General features: G+C 41.0%; 1 protein-coding gene across 15 annotated transcripts in view; it reads left to right on the forward strand.

Moving 5' to 3' along the window:
• ARID1B (AT-rich interaction domain 1B) overlaps positions 1-19,716 on the forward strand; it is a 405,620-nt gene that overhangs the window by 376,715 nt on the left and 9,189 nt on the right. For 9 of the 15 annotated variants that reach the window (XM_073337738.2, XM_073337743.2, XM_073337748.2 and 6 more), the window contains 5 exons: positions 8,887-9,025; positions 10,482-10,654; positions 12,925-13,075; positions 14,064-14,180; positions 16,869-16,965. In XM_073337738.2, the coding sequence (XP_073193839.1) occupies positions 8,887-9,025; positions 10,482-10,654; positions 12,925-13,075; positions 14,064-14,180; positions 16,869-16,965 (677 nt within the window). The remainder of the gene's footprint in view (positions 1-8,886; positions 9,026-10,481; positions 10,655-12,924; positions 13,076-14,063; positions 14,181-16,868; positions 16,966-19,716) is intronic. The other 6 variants (XM_073337740.2, XM_073337746.2, XM_078852206.1 and 3 more) reach the window with 1 other exon arrangement.

A 19,716-nucleotide genomic window follows, 5' to 3' on the forward strand; every position in this document is an offset into this window, starting at 1 on the left:
AGGGCAGATCTGCCTTAGGCATCTAACTCCAGCATAGACAGGCACCTCCTTGGGCTGTCAGTCAGGCACCTAAGGCCTAGATCGCTGCGAGTTAGGTGCCAAGGTACTTTTGTGAATTTGAGCCCCAAGCCCTGCCCTTTTCTTCTGCATTTCATTCCCGGGTAGCTTAGGTGGCTCCCCACTCAGCGTGCTGGCTTCTGAGGCTCCCTTTCTTAGGTGCCTAACTTGCCCCATGCATTTTATGCAGAGCCTGGGCACCTACCTTGGGGCTGAGGACTCTGATTAGGCAGCAGAGAGCCTAGGAGTTATGCTTTGCAATGTTCTGCATTGTAGCCCCTTAGTTCCTTGCTGGAGTTAGTTCAGAGTTCATATGCTACTCCCTGGTAGATATCCTGTGGAGTGGAATCCTGCAGGGAGCAGGCTAAGAAGGAATGTAAGAGTTTCAGGGAGTAGTTAGGCTCCTGCAGAAGACCCTGGGTCGGGAGAAAGCATGTGACTGGTATATTGAACTTGTATCAAACAGTTTTGTTTTGAAGAAATAAAACCAAAGCCCTGAAGTAAAGGGACTGAAATCCTGTGGCTGAAGAGTGTTCTTTGGTACATAGCCCAATGGTTTACATAAGGAGGTTGGGGGATCAAAATTCTACCATCACTTACATTTCTTGTAACCCCTTTGACTTCAGTGAGGATGGGTGGTAACTGAAGGTAGAATTTAGCTGTCTTTGCTGCCTGTGACAATTCAAGGTATATCCCAACAACTCCAAAGGAAGAGTTGGACTAGTTCAGCAAAGCAGTAGGTCAGTGGGCCTTGTTCAATGGAGGCCAGAGTCAGCTACACCTCAACCAACTTACTGTTGTTTTTGTTCTAATTGTCCATTTTAAAGCATGAGTTGAATGTATGCTACTGTCAGAAATTCTCCAGTCCGCTCAGAAATCATATGAGAAGAGATGGCCTTGAACATGTCATGGAGCTGCTTCTTGCAGACAAACAAGCACTTCGGAATAGCAAGATCCTCATAAGTGTTCTATCCAGGATGCTAATGCTTTTTGAAGATTCTTGTGAAGAATACAGAGTGTTCCATACAGCCATAAGCTCGTTCGTGTTTTGATATTCTTAACCAAAATATATATGAATGTTGTGGAAAATTCTAAATTGAAAATACAAGTTGGCCATTATGGTAAAACGCTAATGGTTACCAGGAGGCAAATTGCAAAAAGCTTCCAACATATACGATATGTTTTCCACTCTGACACTATAGATTCTTTCATTGGTCAGAAAAGAAATTCTGTTAGCCACAATAAACAGATCAATTGGGTACACATGCATCTGGAAGTTATGGCCACTGTTAGCCTGTGTATTTGGGGTTTATTACTCATTATTGTACTGGCTCAGAATTGGTTGTGGGTTAGCTCATGGATGTATGTCAGAAAACAACATAGCATTGAAAATCTAAACAAAAGTGGGATGTAAGGAGACTTGAAGGGGGAGCAGGTAGCAGCTTTGACACACAGAGAAAAGGATTCCATTTCATCATTTCTAATTGGAAAATATTGCTAATAATAATTCTTAGCAGAATATATAAACATATATGTGGGACCATACCTTCCTGTCATAGCACCTGGTGAACGTTGGGCAGTACTCAGCAATAGATTGGGGGAACTCCTGAATAAAATCCAGACAAGACTTTGGTCTTGATGGTGTCTCTGAGATCATATGATAGCAAACCTGTGAAAGTTTGTGCTCCTGTTGTAACACAGAGATCCAACAGCCTGTTCTCTGTGTTTCCTTGGCAGCAGAGACAAGACTTGGGTGGAGGGGGGGAAAAAGCCAGTCATTCAATTAGTAAGTTTGTAACCAAAAACCCATCCATCTTTACTGGCAGGTGGCTGACTGAATTTCTATTATTAGCTGACAGGTGATGTCACAAAACCTGTCATGTAGCCAACCGGGGAATCCCCAGTGGAAGATAAATGAGAAAAGGGTCTGGGTTATAAATAAAGGTGCCCTCTCACTGACCTCTGTTCACTGTAGACCTGTGGCATATCTGACTAACTCTCCCCTCCCCACCCCCACCCTAGTCAGAATTAGGGCACTGGGTTCGTGCTGTGTAAATTATCTTCCCAGCATGGCGTCTGGCTGTTCAGTCTGAAGTATGTGAATGTACTTAACCTTCAGTAACCTTTCCATTGTTTACTTTAGCGTATACATTTGTAGCTTCTGGCAAAAGGTAGGGATATCCTAGAGAGCATGTCAGGCCTCCTAGTAATGGAGTTTCAAGAGGTTGCATTCTTTTCTTTTTTTTCCCCCGAAGGAAAAATAATTCTGGCAAGAGGAAGAATTTTTTTTTCTGTTTTTATTAACTGCACATTTGAACTATTGTAAATAAAGGGTCTTTCCTGAAATCACACTCCCAAGCATTGCAGGCCTTTTAAGGAAGCAGCTAGCATCAAATTGGTCCATATAGGAGCCTTTTAAGACGTTGCTTTCAGACAATTTTCTTTCAATTTTTTAAAGTCTGCGGTGGCACCTATAAGGCAGGTGCTGCTCAGGTTTTTTTGTATGTTGAAAAATCACATATTACACGAGTTGACTAGACACAGAGGAGTATTTTTCTGGCCATTGCTGTATGGTCTTGTATGCACAGCTTAAACACTTCAAATAATTGTCTGTTTCCTTCTTTTTAATTCTCTGTTGTTGTTGTTTTATAGTACTGAGTGCTTATGTAGAACTTGACAAAGTAACAAGACAGGGTCCCTATTTTAAGAAGTTTACAGTCAACTTAAACAGTTACAGTAGAAACAAAAAGATAAGCTTCAAGGATGGATATAAACAGTGTCAGAACACAACGTAGCATTGAAAATCTAAACAAAAGTGGGATGTAAGGAGAGATTTGAAGGAGGAGCAGGTAGCAGCTTTGACACACAGACAAAAGGGTTTAGTTTCATGATTTCTAACTGGAAAAGTATTACTACATGTTGGACAGTACTCAGTATAAATAATAAATAACCTGTGTGTGTACACGGTATTTATATAACATACACAAAAGCTATGTTCAGAAAACATTATTGTGATGGCAAAGTCAAGCAGCCAAAAGTTAGGAAATGCCAGAGTTAAGCTTGCCTGTGCAGCCTTAGCTCAGACCCCTTGTGCGTATGCATTATGGGACAGTCTTTTAATTACATGATCATATTTTTTTTTCCAAAGGACCAATTCCTCATTCAGTGCGCAGAAAGGACATTGATCACTTAGTGAGCAGCTCTACAATATTTTGTTTTCTCCTCCAGTTCAGTATTTTGTTCATTGTGTAGCCTAAGGCCTTGTTTACTGCTCTGAATACAAAATTATTAATTTCCTCATAGGCTTTTCTATGTTATTCATCAGTATAATATCTGAGTATTTCACAAGCGTTAATTAATTTGTCTTCACAAAACCCCTGTGTTCTGAGGGGTTGTTATCCCATTTTACAGGGAGGAATTGAGATCATGGTCAAAAGTATCCACTAATCTGAGGAGCCTAATTTGAGACACCTAGGACCTTGATTTTTCAGAGTATTTAGCATTATATAGTACTTAATATATTCAAAGCACAGCTCCCATTGACTGCAGTTGCAATCATGAGTCCTCAGCACTTCTGCAAATCAGACCACAGTGTCTCATATCAAGTAAATGAAAAACACCGTGAGTGACCACCTATGAAAAGTTTGGTTTAAGTGACTTGCCTAGTATCACATGGGAACTGTGTAATACAGACAAGGATAGTATCCAGTTCCCAGAACAGCATTCAATTGCCTTAAGCATGAGAAAGTTCTTTCTCTTCCTGTAATCCCCTGCCTCATACCTTCCAACTTCTACCGTAAATGAGGCAAGGGTCCTACAGACAACAGTCTCCTTCACTACACAGTGCTGATTCATCCCCAGAGTATATCAGTGCTGTGCACTAAATGAGGCAGGGGTCTTGTGGAAAAATTGTATGTGATCATGTAATTAAAGACTGTATCATAATGCATACGCACAGGGGCCAATTAAGTAGCATAGACAACCTTAATTCTGGCATTTTGTAATTTCTGAGCGCAAGTTCCATCATGTGATGTCCTATTGACACCCATGTGGTTCATCAGCAGTTGAAACCTTTAGATCCATATAACAGACCTCTTGAGCTAATGGAATAACTGATAGCAATAGTAGGTTGTCATCCTCTATGTGAACCAGCACTAGAGGGTGATGAGTTGTTTTGCCAGTTGGTTTCACAGATATTTGCCAACAGCAGAGGAATGATGAGACTCAGGAATCTCGGCTCCATTTCAGTCTCTGGAGAGGAATGTGCTGTAGCGGGCACAGACTCTTCTGCCTTGACTCTTTCTGCCGCATTCCCTCTGCCCCTGTTCCTGTCCTGTCTCTTCCCTACCGTTGGCTCCTTGTCCCAGTTCCATTCTTCTTATTCGGACAGTCTCAGTATTTTCACCTCAGGCTTCTCATCCTAGTCTCGGTGTTGCCCAGCCAGTCCACCCTTTAAACTCCCCATGCCAGTCTCACTCACCCCATCATTAGTTCCAGTCTCCTTGCCCAGCAGTCCCAGTTCCGCCTCTCCCAGTTCCACATCCAGTCTGTCTCTCATCTCCTTTCCTCTGATGTCCAGTCACTTCCACATTCCTTATTCCTGCTAGCTGCCAGTCCCAGTCTCCCTCCCCAGGCTTCTCATCCAGTCTCAGTGTCCCCCGACATCCAGCTCCTCTTCCCATTCTCTTTGCCCAGCCAGTCCTAGCTATTCTCTCACACCCTCCTCATCATATGTCTACCCCACACACACAACTTTTCTCCACCCCAATGGTTCCCAGTCCCAGTTAGCTCCGGTCTCCCCCCATAATCCCTTAGACAGACTCAGTCCCCTGACCTGCTCGTTCCCAGTCCTCCCCCTCCCAGGCTCCTTGTCCCAGTCTACTACCCCTGCATCCTTCCTGGTCTATGTCTTTTCCTTTCTTCATTCAGTTCAGACAACTTCCCCATTGGCCTGGGCCCAGCAGGCAGAGCACTGAGAGCACAGAAGAGATGGACTTTCTGCTGTTTGTTCCAAGCACAGACCCAAATCCAGCACAGCCCAGAGCAATCAGGAACAGAAATTTCAGGGAAAGTCCTGCCCAGCCCTAGACTGGAGCATGCTCAGTGTAGTCAGCAACTTGGGGGAGTTAAGCTGTGGTCTAGCAAGTCACTAGTGAGCATTTGCAAACTGATTTTTTCAAAGGCTTTCACAAAGGACTTTCACAAAGGTGGAAAAAGACACACCACTAACACAAAGACCGCCTCACACCAGATTTAAAGTCCATGCTCCAAAGCATGAGTACACTAAAGCTTCTGTAAGAATACTTGCCAGATTTTTTTAAATGGGTAAAACCATGTGTTTTCCCTGAGCTTTATTCCCAGAAACAACTAAACCATTTTGACTGAAACTTTCCAAATAAAAAATTCATCCTGAAGCAAATACCTGGTCTGGAAAATTTCAGTCCAAATGGTTAAAGTTTGGCAAACAGGGTCTTATAATAAAGAGAAGTGTCGGGCAATCTTAATAATAGGCAATTCAGTCTGCCCTATCTATAATAACCATTGTTTTGAGTGAGGAGCTTAGATTTTTCTGCCATGAAGAATGTGTTTTGTACATTAACACTCTTTAAAAACCATAGATTAACTTTTCAGTGGCCTACTTGTTGTTCTCTGTCCATTTCCTAGTGGACAGAATCCACATCTCACACACTTATGTCCTTGTAGGCACTCCACAACCTTACAGGCACAGACATTGTAATGCTCTCACATCTCTAGAAATGCTTCTGCCAGGTCAAAGTTGAGGCACACTGACAAAGTAGTTTCGGGAAGCTTGCATTCACTGTGCTGGTATTGGCATTTCTATTGCACAACACATTTTTCAGCTGTTTGTTACCATTCATTTTTTAAAAACAGTCAGCAGGTAGAAATTTGGCTTTCAAGTTCTCAGCTGGGTATCTCATTTTGCGTTCTGATTTTTTGAGTCAGACATGTTTATATAAGGAAATACTATAAAACAGAGTATTATTTTATCATAAAAATATGGTGTATTTATGCAACCCATAAATACTGCAAATATATTTTAACTGCTGTCAGCTTTATTTTTTAGATCTGAATTAAGTTCTTCTTGCCTGAGGTGAGTTAGGGGAAAATTTAATTGGCACTTAATGGCCCATCATGAGAGAAGCTTGAAATATAGTGGTGAGGCAATATTGTATTTTATAGTAAATAGCATGGGGCTATGCTAGGATGCTTACCTGGTTCTAGTATATTGACTCTACAATCTGTATAACTTAACTCAGAAATGGTTTCAGGTTTTTGCACTTTTCAGGGAAGTAATGTAGAATTTGCCTGGTGTCAGTGGATACCTTGAGATTTATGGGGGGGAGGAGGGGCGGTGTAACAGCTGAATCACTCGACTTCTTTCATGTAGTCAAAGGGTTTGTTGTGTATGCACATGGTGACTTTCATTAGTATTGTTATTTGAATGTGTATTGCCGTAGCACCCAAAGGGTATGTCTACACTGCAAAAAAAAACAAAACCCGCAGCAGTGAGTCTCAAAGCCCAGGTCAACTGACTCAGGCTCGAGGGGCTCATGCTACAGGGCTAAAAATAGCAATGTAAAGGTTCAGTCACAGGCTGGAGCCTAGGCTCTGAGACCTTCCCCCCTCACCGGGTGCCAGAGCCTGCACTCCAGCCTGAGCAGTAACATCTACATTGCTCTTTTTAGCCTCATAGTGCAGCCCAGGCTCTGAGACTTGCTGCCACAAGGGTTGGTGGGGGTTTTTTGCAGCGTAGATGTACCCAAAGTTCCAAGTCAAATGTAATGTTCATTGCACATGAGTTTGTGTTGTATTTGTGTTTTGGTTTTCTTCATCTATTAATGGGCTCAGTGATTTTTAAAAGCTCTTAGAACTTCATTACTATATGGGCATAAATCAAATACAGTTGGGAAAGTTGAGGACCAAGGATGGCACCATTAGGACTAATGAAACAAGCTGTGCAAAGGTCCTGATGTTTCAGGAGCAGGAATTATTTCCAGATATTGGCAAGATTCAGTACAGATGTGAATGAAGCAAACCGAAGCAAGGTGTGAGCTGCATCCATCAAGATGATGTGATTCCTAGGATTTGGGGCCAACTCTGACCCACTGTCCCTTTCCAGAAATCAGAACAGATTAACCCTTGCTGCCTCCTTCTGGATTTTTCCTCCTAGCAGTGGTGTACACATTTTTGTCATTTAGTCATTGAGCACATGTAGACAAGCCAGGCGCTAGAAAGAGTTTACATGACAGATTGTAGCCATCTAGGTGAAAAAACCAGGAAATGCCAAGTTAAGGCTAAGTTAAGATTTTCTTTCTAAATATTCTAGAGCTCTGTTTTTCCTTCTGGTGAATCTTTGTTTACAGCAATTACATTAAAGGATTTGATCCTGCAAGCCCTCCTCAGGTAGTACTCCCACTGAAGTCAGTAGGGGTCTTGATAATGGGGGGCATGGCAAATCAGATCCAAAGCTCATACATGGATTTGTATAGTTTCATCTACCAGATTTCTAAAACTAAATTAGTTGGGAAAATATTCTAATATCTCATGCAGTGAATATGTTCACCTGGTATTAAAGTTAAAAGGGTATCTGTAGGTTTACTTAAAAGGTACACTGTGAATGTATTCCATCACCAGCTTTGTATAATATATTCAGTTAAGTGGGCCATATATAACTGCTCATTCTCATTGGAATAGAACTCTTCACAGAATTCTCTCTCTCTCCTTGTAATTATAGTAAGAATGTAGCCACTTAACAAGGTGAAAGCGTGCCGGGGTGCAAATGCTCTCCATCCCTCATTGAGAACTCAGTATAAGTGTAGCTGCAGATGAAATGGGTGGCCTTGCAGAGTTACCTAATCTAGACAGACACACACTAAGCATGGACATACCTTTTCCTTGAAATAAATGGTTCAGTGGGGCCAGAGGAAGACATCTGCAGAATACCAGCTATGAAAGTGCAGGATGGAAGCAAAGAACTTCAATGTCCTTTCATACTGTACTTCGGAGATTGCTTTACCTATGTCATTTCTTCAAGAGCTGAAGTATATTGAAGTATATTCGACTCTCAGTGGTCATGTTTGAATGATGTGTAAAACCAAGGTCCTAACCACTTGTTAAACTTTCCTTTGCTATTTCACAAGATATGAGGTATTAACCACAGTGTCCTGTTCAAACTCTATTTTTGGTAACTGCTTTATTCTTAACTAAAGTTCCCTCTATATTTAACAAAGAATACAGTATTCTTTCCATAGAGTATTCCTCTCATCCTATCTTATAGGTTGTATAAGATTGCTGTGCACTGTTAACTGGCTGCCACGTTTCACCTCTAAGATGCATTTCAGTGGTAGATGAAATTATCCTGTTGTAGTATTTATATATCAGTTTGAGTTAGTAAAGTAATCTTTCAGGGTGAAAGTTGCTGTATAAGTATTTGTATTGTGGTACTGATTATTTGATGAAGTTATGTCATTTTATGAACAGGGTACCAGTTACACTGATGTAAACTACAGACAATTAACTTTGCATCTCTGACCTATTATTTAAATTAAAGGTCCTTTGCCTAGATGATTTCCATTAATGTTGCTTTAGGCAGTGGACTAAATTCATAGTTCTAGATAAGATGGGGGATAGTACAACACTGAATATACCAATCTCAGGGGATGCTCAGGAAGGCTGACATACTGAAATGCATAGTGTGTAAGCAGAGTAGCAGACTCATTTTAAAATAACTCTCTTCTCCTTGATGATTGCTGCTTCCCTAGTACATTGCTTGATATATCTAATATGTCTTTATTTTAAATCTGCCAGCTAATTCTGGTTCCCTACAAGGTCCACAGACTCCTCAGTCTACTGGTAGTAATTCCATGACAGAAGTGCCAGGCGACCTGAAGCCTCCAACACCAGCATCAACACCTCATGGACAGATGACGCCCATGCAGGGCGGCAGGTATTGAAAACTCAGTGCTTCATTTCACCTTTCTTACCCTTGCTACATAGAGTAGAACAGTGTGCCATCAGGGTGTTGCTTGTATAAAGAAAAGCAGCATTTAGGGTTTTTGTTTGTTTGTTCTTTTCAAGGGCATCTTTGCATGGTCATTTTGCATCATAACATCTTGCTCTGCAACAGGTTGCAGCAACTATGGTTATCAGTGCTCTGCCTTCTATTCCCCTAATAATGTACATTTAGAAAAAAACAGAATTCCTGAGTTGATCGTCAATGCTTCAGTTGTCAATGATAACCTTAAAATTTGAGAACATGGAGATTTTTCGGAGTTGAAAGTGGGCTCATGATCATCTTTATAATGGTCCTTTCCATCATAAACTATGTACGTGCGCAGAGCAAGGACTAAAACCCTGGTCCTTCACCTCTAAACATACAGTCTCCTGCTCCTGAGCTAAAGGGAGAGTTCTGTTAGTTATCAACTAACTAGTAACGGCAGGAGGACCGTTCTGGTCTATAGAGAAGGATCCTTGTGGTTTTATTAAGCAGCAGTCAGCCAGCCAAGGGCAATGTCCTTGTGCACACACAGTGCCTTATCCTTCTACCACTAAAGTCTATGACAAAAAACTCTCAGCAGCATCAGTGGGAGCAGGATTGAGATCCAGACTATCCACAACAAAATCATTCACAACTTTGCTTAATTATAGTCTCTTGTCTTCAGTTGTAATTGGTGCACAAGTCTTCAAAGAGATCTGACTAGGTGGAGAGATAGAAGGGGTAGTAGCAAAACTTTTTTAATTACCTCTCATTCAAACAGTTTGATTAATTTTTTTCCTATTTGTAAAAATATTTTCCTTTGCCTTCAGAATAAATGTGGCAGTTCTCAGAGCAACTCAGTTTTTCAAGCCATGTTTATAAGGGCTTATAATAAAGCTAGCTGAAGCCACAAAGGTTACAGCCACTCCATAATATTGAATGGTATTGAGACGGTAAATCAAGTGCTGCTGTTTGTTCTTCCTCATAATATGAGAACAAGGGGACATTGAGTGAACTTGAAAGATAATTCTATTTAAAACTGATAAAGGAAATACCTTTTTGACACAATACATAATTAACATGTGAAACTTATTGCCTCAGAGTATTGAAGCAAACAGTTGATCTGGATTCCAAAAAGGTGAGGACTTTCATGTGACTAATGGCAATATGCACATTTACATTAGGTTGGATAAAAAAATCCCTCATGCTTAAGGAAAAAGCAGGGGTAGGAAGAAACTTTTCGTGTGGGCAGGTTATTCCATAATTGTCTATTATGGCATTTCTTATGCCTTTCTCTGAAGCATCTGGCGCTGGCTACTAGCAAAGACTGGATACTGCACTAGAAGGACCATAGTCTGGTCTGGTATCACAATTTCCCGCATGTGTTCCTATGACATTAATGCCTTCATTTTGTCTGTCCATTTAGAAACAGTGCTGTTAGTGTGCACGATCCCTTTTCTGATGTAAGTGATTCCGCATTCCCGAAGCGAAACTCCATGACGCCAAATGCACCATACCAGCAGGGGATGAACATGCCAGATATGATGGGAAGGATGCCCTATGAACCGAATAAGGACCCTTTTGGTGGGATAAGAAAAGGTACCTACTAAGTGGCAGTCTCAGTGTGTTCTTCCCTAGTTTCATCCAAGCAATGTATTTTGATTTGTCAATGTGTGCTTGGTGTGGCTCTTTTTGCATGCTCTCCCTGTCTCTTTGCATATCCTCCTATCCTTGCCATCAGCAACATCGTATCTCCATGGCAATAAAGGAAGTGTAACCACACCTCAGTCTTCTCTAGTCATTTTTCCGCCTCTCAAAGTTAAATTATATAAGTGTAGGCTTCAGGCTTCAACGGGATCCCAAAATGGTTGTTCAGGAATACTACACTGTACAGTTTGTGACTGGACTATACTATTAAGGATCAGCAAGTTAAATTAGTTGGGGCTAGGGTTTTTTAATGTTCTAGTAGCATCTTTGAATATAGTAAACTATATTACAACTTGGGATAGCATTTCTGATTGTTAGAGTAGGAAACTGGGAGTCAGAACTCGTAGGTGTTATCATGGTTCAACTGCAAATTCACTGTGCAGTCTTAAGCAAATCTCCTAACCTCTTTGCCTCAGGTTATGCATCTGTAAAATAGGTATACTTAACTGTGTAGCACACAGAAGTGTTGCAAGGTATAATTAATTAAGGTTTGTTAGGCATTTTGAGATCTTGTGGTGAAAGATGCCACGTAATTCAAAGATTAGTGTTTTAGAAAGTTAAAAATGAGAATAACACTAAAGCTAACTCAGTCCCTGGGTGCACTTCACTCAGGGTCTTTCTGTGAATTTTAAAGTATCTTAGGAAAGAATAATTTGAGCTGTTCTCCTACATGTTTGTGTATAGGAAAGGGAGAGGGTAGGAAGCAGTTCAGAGTTCGTAAGAGCAGAAAAGAGAAGAGCAGATGATGGAGGTTTAAGAGTATGAAGTGGCAGCTGAAGGACGAGGTAACAGAGAGGAAAAGGACAAAGAGCAGGGAGAGGAGGAGAAGTGGTGATGTACTGGTGTCAGTACTTTAAAAAAAGAGAGAGAAAGTGATACTGATGAGACCATTTGGAACAGCAGCTGGGTAGAGGCCTTATGTTTCCTTTAAATCCCTTGCCTTTTGCCCTGGCCCCTGGTACAGCAGAACTTCAGGGGAAGTACATCCTTTCCAACTTAAACTTATTTTGATTTCCACGGCCATCTTGAGATCAGGTTAGAGGTTTACTGCGCATACCCATTTATTTCACATTTAGATTAGGTCACAAGTAAAAATTAGTTTTGTCATATCATCTCAAGCTTCTCGGAAAGATGATCACATGTGATTCAAATCTGTTCCCTCACTCAGCTCATTCTGCTGATGGTGTTTCTGCATTTATAAAAGAGTTTGGCAAGGTGGTGATTGCATACAAAATTTCGGGAACAATTCCAGGGCTTCCTGTAGCATTTTCAAATACCCTCTTATCATGCATATAACTCAATCTCTAGCTCCTGGAATTAATAGAACTGCTTCTTTGCTTCTTTATTATAAGGGTGCCTAGTTCTCTCACCTACTATTCTTTCCATTGCTTTAGTTATGAATCTGGCCTGTTCTAAGGCAGCAAGTGACAGGAAGTGGAAAGCTTTGTTCTTGGAGAAGTCCTGTTCTTCCTTTCCAAGACGAGCCTTTGCCTTCTTACCTTCACCCTCACCTCTGTTTTTTTATGTTAAATATCTCAAACTAGAGAGATGGGGCTACTTCCTTGAATCCTTTGTTACTAAATGATGTCACGGCTGGTGCTGACCAAGTCTCTTCTTGGACCCTTTAGAATTGTACCTGCCTTGGTCAGGGGGATACCTCCAGGATACAGGATCCTATGCACAGACATCAGCCCCGTTTTGGGAAAGGGAAAGAAAACAGCCCTGTGGCTACAGGGTGCTAATTAAAGCCATGAGGCTAGAACATAAGGCTTTCTGATATTTAGAGATTTGAGTTTGAGTCAACATTGTTGGGCTAAGAAGAGCAACTATGAACAGAGTCCAGCTTGAGCCTTTAGCACGCTGAGGAAGAAGAAAGCTTTCTACCTGATGGGTTTAACATGAGGTTCCAAATCTGATTTTTTTCATTGGAAGTTATTTGATATTCTGACTACCTTGCTGTTCCATCTTATCGATAGTGCTGATTTATTTGCTTTCATCACTCTCCTAGAGCTTGTCAGACACCTAGTAATTCTGCGTGGCAGAGTTCGGGCTTCAGGCGTTTTTTCAAATGATGTCATTTAACAGACCTTGGAAGCTCATCTTTGAACACCAAAAATAAAATGTTTAATTTGCAGTTCTTCCGTTTTTACTTATTATTGCAGTGCCTGGAAGCAGTGAGCCCTTCATGGCCCCCGGACAAATGCCCAATAGTGGAATACAGGATATCTATAACCAGACTCCATCTGGAGCAATGTCCACCATGAGCATGAGCCAGCGGCAGCAGTTCTCTTATGGAAGTGGCTATGACAGGAGGTGAGTCAATCTTCAGCGAAGTTAGTGGAAATGATCCTGTCCTCTTCCCCTTTGCCCCATTGTCCTTCACTTCCTGCAGCTGCTTACTAAATCACTGGGAGTTAAGCCATGGGTAATGAGAGAGTCTAGCTTTTTGCAGAAATTAATAAGGAGAGAGTTGTCACACTTCAGGAGTCACTCGATCTACAGCTGATTAGCAAGTGGGTCTGCTTGACAGCTGCTTTTGGCAGGCTGTTGTGTTGTGCTGTGGCTTGCTAAAGTAGCACTTGTGTTAGTCCTCTTGCTCTGTTCATACCGAAATGGAAGATGTTGATTTTTTTATATAAAAAACAGAATATACATCTTCAAAATGTTTTCTTTGGTCTGCCGGAGACTAGAACTTCATCTGGAGCTTTCAGGGTCTGTACTATCTCTGTGCTGTAGGGACACTGCTCTTCAAGTGTTTGACCATAGTGATCCTCTGTACTGAATTTAGATCCCCAAAGGTCCAAATTTCAGTGAAGTGAAACCATTTTTTTCCCTTTTCCTTATCCTGGGAAAGTGTTGTTTTTTTTAAAATCCATAGAATCACTGATGTCTGATCATTGGGAGCAGGCAGAAAGGTTTGAGAGTGTTTCGGTATACTGAGTTTTGCAGTATGTTTTGCAAGCTAGAACTGTAGAAATTTTTTTCCCATCGTTACCATCAATTAGTTGTACAGTTTTGCTTCATTGCTAACATTTCCTGCTGGCAGCCAGATGTACAGTATTGGCCTCCTAAGTTAATAGTAGGCCAGTTTTCACAATCCTAGGCTGAAGCAGTAGGGGAAGAATAACACAACTGTCATCATTTTGTTCAACAAAAGCCACGTTGCTGTGTTGTCAGCCAGATTAAAGGTCCCAGCAGAAGGTTTTAGGCCAGAAGAATCCTTTCCATTAGGTTTTATTGATTTGGCGATTTTGGAGAATAAGTGCTTTTTACAGAATGAGGTTTCCTTTGTCATTTTTAGGTCGGATCATGGGCTGGGTCCTGAAGGCAGTATGGGACCACCTGGTCAGAGCAACATGGTGCCTTCAAACAGTGACCCAAGCATGTACTCTCCTAATCGTTACCCTGGCCAGCAGAGGTGAACATTGATTTCTCTGTTTATAATATCTGGATAATCCTAAATCCTAGCAGCTACTGATTGTGTGTAAACAGAATATTCAGTAGCTTGGTGTGTTATTTGTTTGTGTGTTGCTATAGAGATTTTTCCATTGGGTTTGTTTTTTGGGGTTGGGAGAGCTATTTTTTGTGTGTTTCCATAGAATTATAGATGTTAGAAAAGGAAATCACACAATTTGGTGCCAATACAGGATGTACACAATGTTATATTATCAAATTGTCCATTCTAGTTTTAAATTATTCAAACTCTGAGGGTTATACAAACTCTGAGGCTCAGGTGGTGGCCATTCTATAGTCTAAGTAACACTAACTCTTAAGGAGCATTTCCTGATATATAGCCTCCATTTTCCTTTGCCTAGTTTCATCTCATTACTCTGTTATATTACCTCAGACAACCCTAGACAATTCCTATCAGTTAAGTAGTTCTTTTGACATTGATTAGATAACCTCTCTGTCTGGCTTGATTTTCGGAGATATTCAACACCTACCACACCCACAGAAGTCAGTGAGAGTTGTGGATGTTCAGCACCTTGATAATCAGGCCTTGTTAGTTCTTTTAATTCTTTCTAAGAAGTCAAATTCTCCAGCTCTTTCATCTTTTTGCTCCTTTTTCCTGAATTGCCCTTAAACGTATTCTGGTGTCCAGAACTGCGCTCAAAATTCTAAGTGTGGTCTCTTTCGTATTGTATGCAAAGGGACTGCTAACATTTTGGTCTGTGACAGGGTGGTTTTGTGTACACTACCCAAACTGAAATTGATATTTGTTGTGTTACCGTATCACACTGCAAGCTCAAATCCAATTTGCTATCCACCATCAGCACCAGGTATTTATCATCCTTACTGCTTTCCATGTATTTCCCTTCAAGTGATTTTCTGTTTCATTTTTTTAAAAAATTAATTAAAAGTATGCCCAGTTAAGCACTCAAAAAATCAGGAATTGCCACAGGTAAGTTTGTAAGTGCAACCTTAACTCTGTACTTGATGACACAGTATTTCATTAACTGCTATATTATTCCTCAAAAAAGAACAATATGTCATCATTGAAGCCATATGTAAATTGCAGGTTTTAAAAAAATTACATCATCATCATGGGTAAGTGTTGGGATTTCATAGGATAGGCACTGCTGCAATATTTCCAACAGTAGGGAGGCAGAAGTGGTAATTCCACCACATGGTGCTGGACATTGAGGCCTGTTTCACTCCACGCTCAGTTCCAGCCCCAGCCACTGTGGCTGCTTCCTGATTGGCCAGCCAGTGGGGACATGAGGTGGCAATGACAATACACAGCAGTTAGAAGCCCCGCCTTGGCCCACCCCACAGTAGTCACCACCAGGAGTGGGAGCTGAGACTGGGACCAAGATCTACTGCTTCGAGCACAAGCAGGTGTGTGAGAGAGCCCAGCCCTGGCAGGGGATTGGGTTCAGACTGGAATCCATCACCATCAAACCCCCTCACACGGCAGGGCCCTCTTCACACACACACACAACCCAATCCCACTGCCAGGTCAGGGCCCCCTTCAACACCTTTGGTTCCCTGCTGAGCAAGCCCCCTTACCTTCTGCTCATGCTCCAAGTAGTGGATTTTGGTCTCAGTTCCTATGGTGTCTCACCCAGGCCTGCCAGAGGCTGCTGTGGGGCGGGCCAGGGCTCCTAATCAAAGCACATTGTCAGCACCACTGACAATCTCTCCATTGGTTGGCTGGACAGGATGCAGCAACGTCAGCCTGAGCCAGATGGCTGGCACCATGTGGTCACACCCACACACATGGTCTACCTCAAGCAGCCGAATTAGCCCAGTCCTGTGATTTTTCCAATATCCCTTGAGCATCTCTGCTTCTGCCTCCCCACTGTTGGAAAAATCACAGTATTGGACTAATTTCACAATTTCCTTGCAGTCTGTGAAATTGTAATTTACACAGGGCCTTAGTCATCCTACATTTTTTTATTAAAACCTCCAGCGCATAAGTGTAGCATCTTGAAATATTTTTCATAGTTTTGTACTTAAACTCATTTTGTGCCACTATGGTCCAGTGAAAATGACAAATTCAGTTTAAACCAATTTTTAAAATATTTTTTTATATTCAGTAGAGTCTTTAATGTTCCATAAAGTGGGTTTCTTGATGAGACCCACTTTTTAAAACTCTTTAGAATTTGAACACACCCTCTTTGCGCTGTAGGTCAGATATTTTATTTACTAGAATATATATCCTGCTTCACTCTGTTACAACTATATTGCTTTATACTCTGTGTAGTAATTCCTTCGGGTACATCCTTGCGGCTGACTTCCACCAATAGTCTTAATGCTGAATTAGTGCAATACCTGAGAGCTCCTGACTGTTGGAATCCAAGGAATTTAATTGGTTTTGTGCAGGTCGGGGGGTTGTTAAGTCCTTAATTTTCCTCTCATTGACATCTTTGTAGGGGTCAAACAACTTTGGCAACATGCCCAAAAAGGTGTCACCATCCATTCTAAAAATTAAATTACTATCACTGTGCTAAGAGTCTTGGTATGGAAATTAGGTGGTATGGTAAAACGAATGTTTCGTGGTGGTGGCCATCTTTAAGGTGTAGAATCATCAGAGCAATTTCATTTTTCCAGTGGCTTGGAAGTTCCAACAGTACTAAGTGCTGATTTGAATGCATCATTCTAGGCATGAACCATATGGGCAGCAGTATCCAGGGCAAGGACCTCCTTCAGGACAACCACCGTATGGAGGACATCAACCTGGAATGTATCCACAGCAGCAGGTAAAAGAGGTGGAATCATTTATATTCATGACATTTATTTTGTAAATATCAACCCCCCAAAAATATACTTTATAATATGAAATTAAAACAAATTCTTAAAATGCATGTAGTTTTCGTACAGGTGAGCAACATAGTGTGGGCCAAAATCAGGGCCCATTTTAGCAGTGGATGTGCGATAACAAGGCCATGTACTAGTTAGGTTGAAGGGTATAATTTAAAGTTGCAATTCTGTGGTGTGGAGTCCGTGACAGGTGAAAGCCCCAGGCACAGTAAGCAGGCAGATCAAAACAATGCGATTCATAGGCTGATAATATTGCACACCCAGCTTGCAGAGACAAATAGGAAAGCTGCTGACTGGAAGAGCAGAAAGCACTCCTGTCAGGCAGGCAACTGAAACCAAGGAAGTCTGGCAGGAAGAGAAAGACCCAAGCCTCCTGGTTGCTAAGGCTGGCATAGAGTGTCACACAGATAATCCAAGACTATCATAAAACCTGCATGTGAGAGAATCATGTACTTTGAATATATAGCAGATGATATATTCCAATATATTACTAACATTGAAAAAATATTTTAAACATTCAAACATTTGAGCCTTTCTGTAATATATAAAATATACAGAATATGCTGGAAAATATGGGTACTGTTTCTAGACATAGGTTTTGTAAAATGTATTGATAATATGTGTGCAAACCCTTGCCCCATTAAAGTCATTGGCAGAAATCCCATTGACTTCAATGGGGCCAGGATTTCACCCTATGTATGATAAAGCAGTTGGTATTCTCTCTGTAATTATGGCTGGTGCTAGGTTGCTAGAATAAGACAGATTTTCAAACATGCCAGGATTCCCCAAAAATAAATTTATCTTCCTGAAATTTCACATAAAACATCTCAGTGTGGGGCAGAGGTTTTCTAGGAAGTTCAGTAAAGATCAGAAGTGAAGCTCTAAAGTTGCAGGGTTTTGAAAATGTATCTAAAATTCACTTTTGAAATGTTATACTTCTCTTTTTTCTCTCATACTATCTCCAAAATGTCGTGGTCAAGAAACTCCACATTTGTTTGTTGGTCTTGCTGAGGAGCAGCATTTTTAGTAATTTGGGGTGATTTAGTGGAGAAATTACAAAGATCAATAACAAAAATAGCATGTGACACCCCACACTACGGTATCCAGGAAATGAGCTAACGAGATTCTCATGAAAGATGGGAACTCCCTAAACTTTGCAAAAATATATAGTCAAACTAACATTATTAAGAAACTATAAAATCTCATTTCCTATTCTTGGTATCCATTTCCAGTAATGTCTTAATAATGTATTATTTTGACCTTTTTGTATATTTTGTCACGTATTAGGGGGACAAAGTTAAGGTTAGGCTGGTGGTGTGACGTAGGGTTGGGTGGGAGTTAATGGCTGAATTATCATAGTGGGACCCTCCTTTAAAGGTGCCATTGACATGCTGTCTTTTTGTCCCACTATACCCCTTTTACATCTATATCTTCCGTCTGAGTTAACTGACTGTCTGAGATCCCAATCCAGCAAACACATCCAGGTTTAACTTTAATCATGTCAGAAATCCCATTGAAGTGGGATTACTCGCATGTTTTAAATTAAGTATGTGCACAAGTGTTGCAGGATCAGGGTCTAAGTGGATTTATGCATAACCATTTGAAATTGTGGTGCAACTCAGACAATTTTTTACATGATGCCCGTTTTTCTGTGTCTTGCATTAGAGTTCATGTCACAGACCCAGTATATTACGTAGATGTGTAGGACCTAAAGCCGACCATGGACCCTTTGTTTCTGAAATAGCTTGACAGCTCACTGGCAAATTAAAACTTTCATGCAACTCAGTGGTTAGGATTTTCAATGCACCAAAGTGAGAAAATGAGAATTAATGGTTCCCACAGCAATTCTAACTGACCCACATTGCATGCATATAGAATTTTATATGATGTTAACTTTAGTACATTAGTATACATTGTGCAATGTGACTGAGTTAAGGTTTCTGTGGGAGCCATAACTTTGAGTTTACCATATAGATCATATATTCAAAAACTGCACATTTGATTCACATTTTTTGCCTCATGACATTCAGTGTGGCTTGAACTGTGAAGCAAACTCCCTCAGGAACTGAAGACCATTACAAACCTCTCCGCCTTCCACTCAAAGTGAAAGGCGCAGTTCTTCACCCTGCCTTCTGTAACATAAACACAGAGCAGCATGTACATTTTAAAACAAAATATCAGCCCCTGTCAAAACAAAACACTACATTGTGCTCACAGTTCTCCCCCTTCAGAGGGAGGATGAGAGACAGAAAGAACCACACATGACAGATGTTAGTCATGTCACTTAATGTACTCCTGGAAGGTGTTCAGATACTATGGTGATGAGCACCATATAAGCACCTATCTAGAACAAAATAGAATGTTTGAATTTAACTGCTGGAATAATCACACATGAAATGTGATTAGGGAATTTAGGGAGAGGGATTCATCTTCTTGGCAGGGATGCGTGGAGGTTTTGGAACACCAGACATAACTGAGATGTGTGTTTCTCCCACCAGTCAGCCTGTTTTGCCTGACTTATACTCTGTTTCAAACTCCAGCGTCCTGGATACATACTTGAAGAAGCATCGTGCTTTGGGATGTTAGAAGACTTTCAAAACTTGTCCTCCAAGAAGACTAAGTCTGTGACAAGTTTGAAACTTTAAAAAGACTTTTTTTTTGTAGTTCGAAAATAAAAAAACTGAAAAAAT

The sequence above is a fragment of the Lepidochelys kempii genome, chromosome 3 (genome assembly GCF_965140285.1).
Source record: "Lepidochelys kempii isolate rLepKem1 chromosome 3, rLepKem1.hap1, whole genome shotgun sequence".
NCBI lineage: Eukaryota > Metazoa > Chordata > Testudines > Cheloniidae > Lepidochelys > Lepidochelys kempii.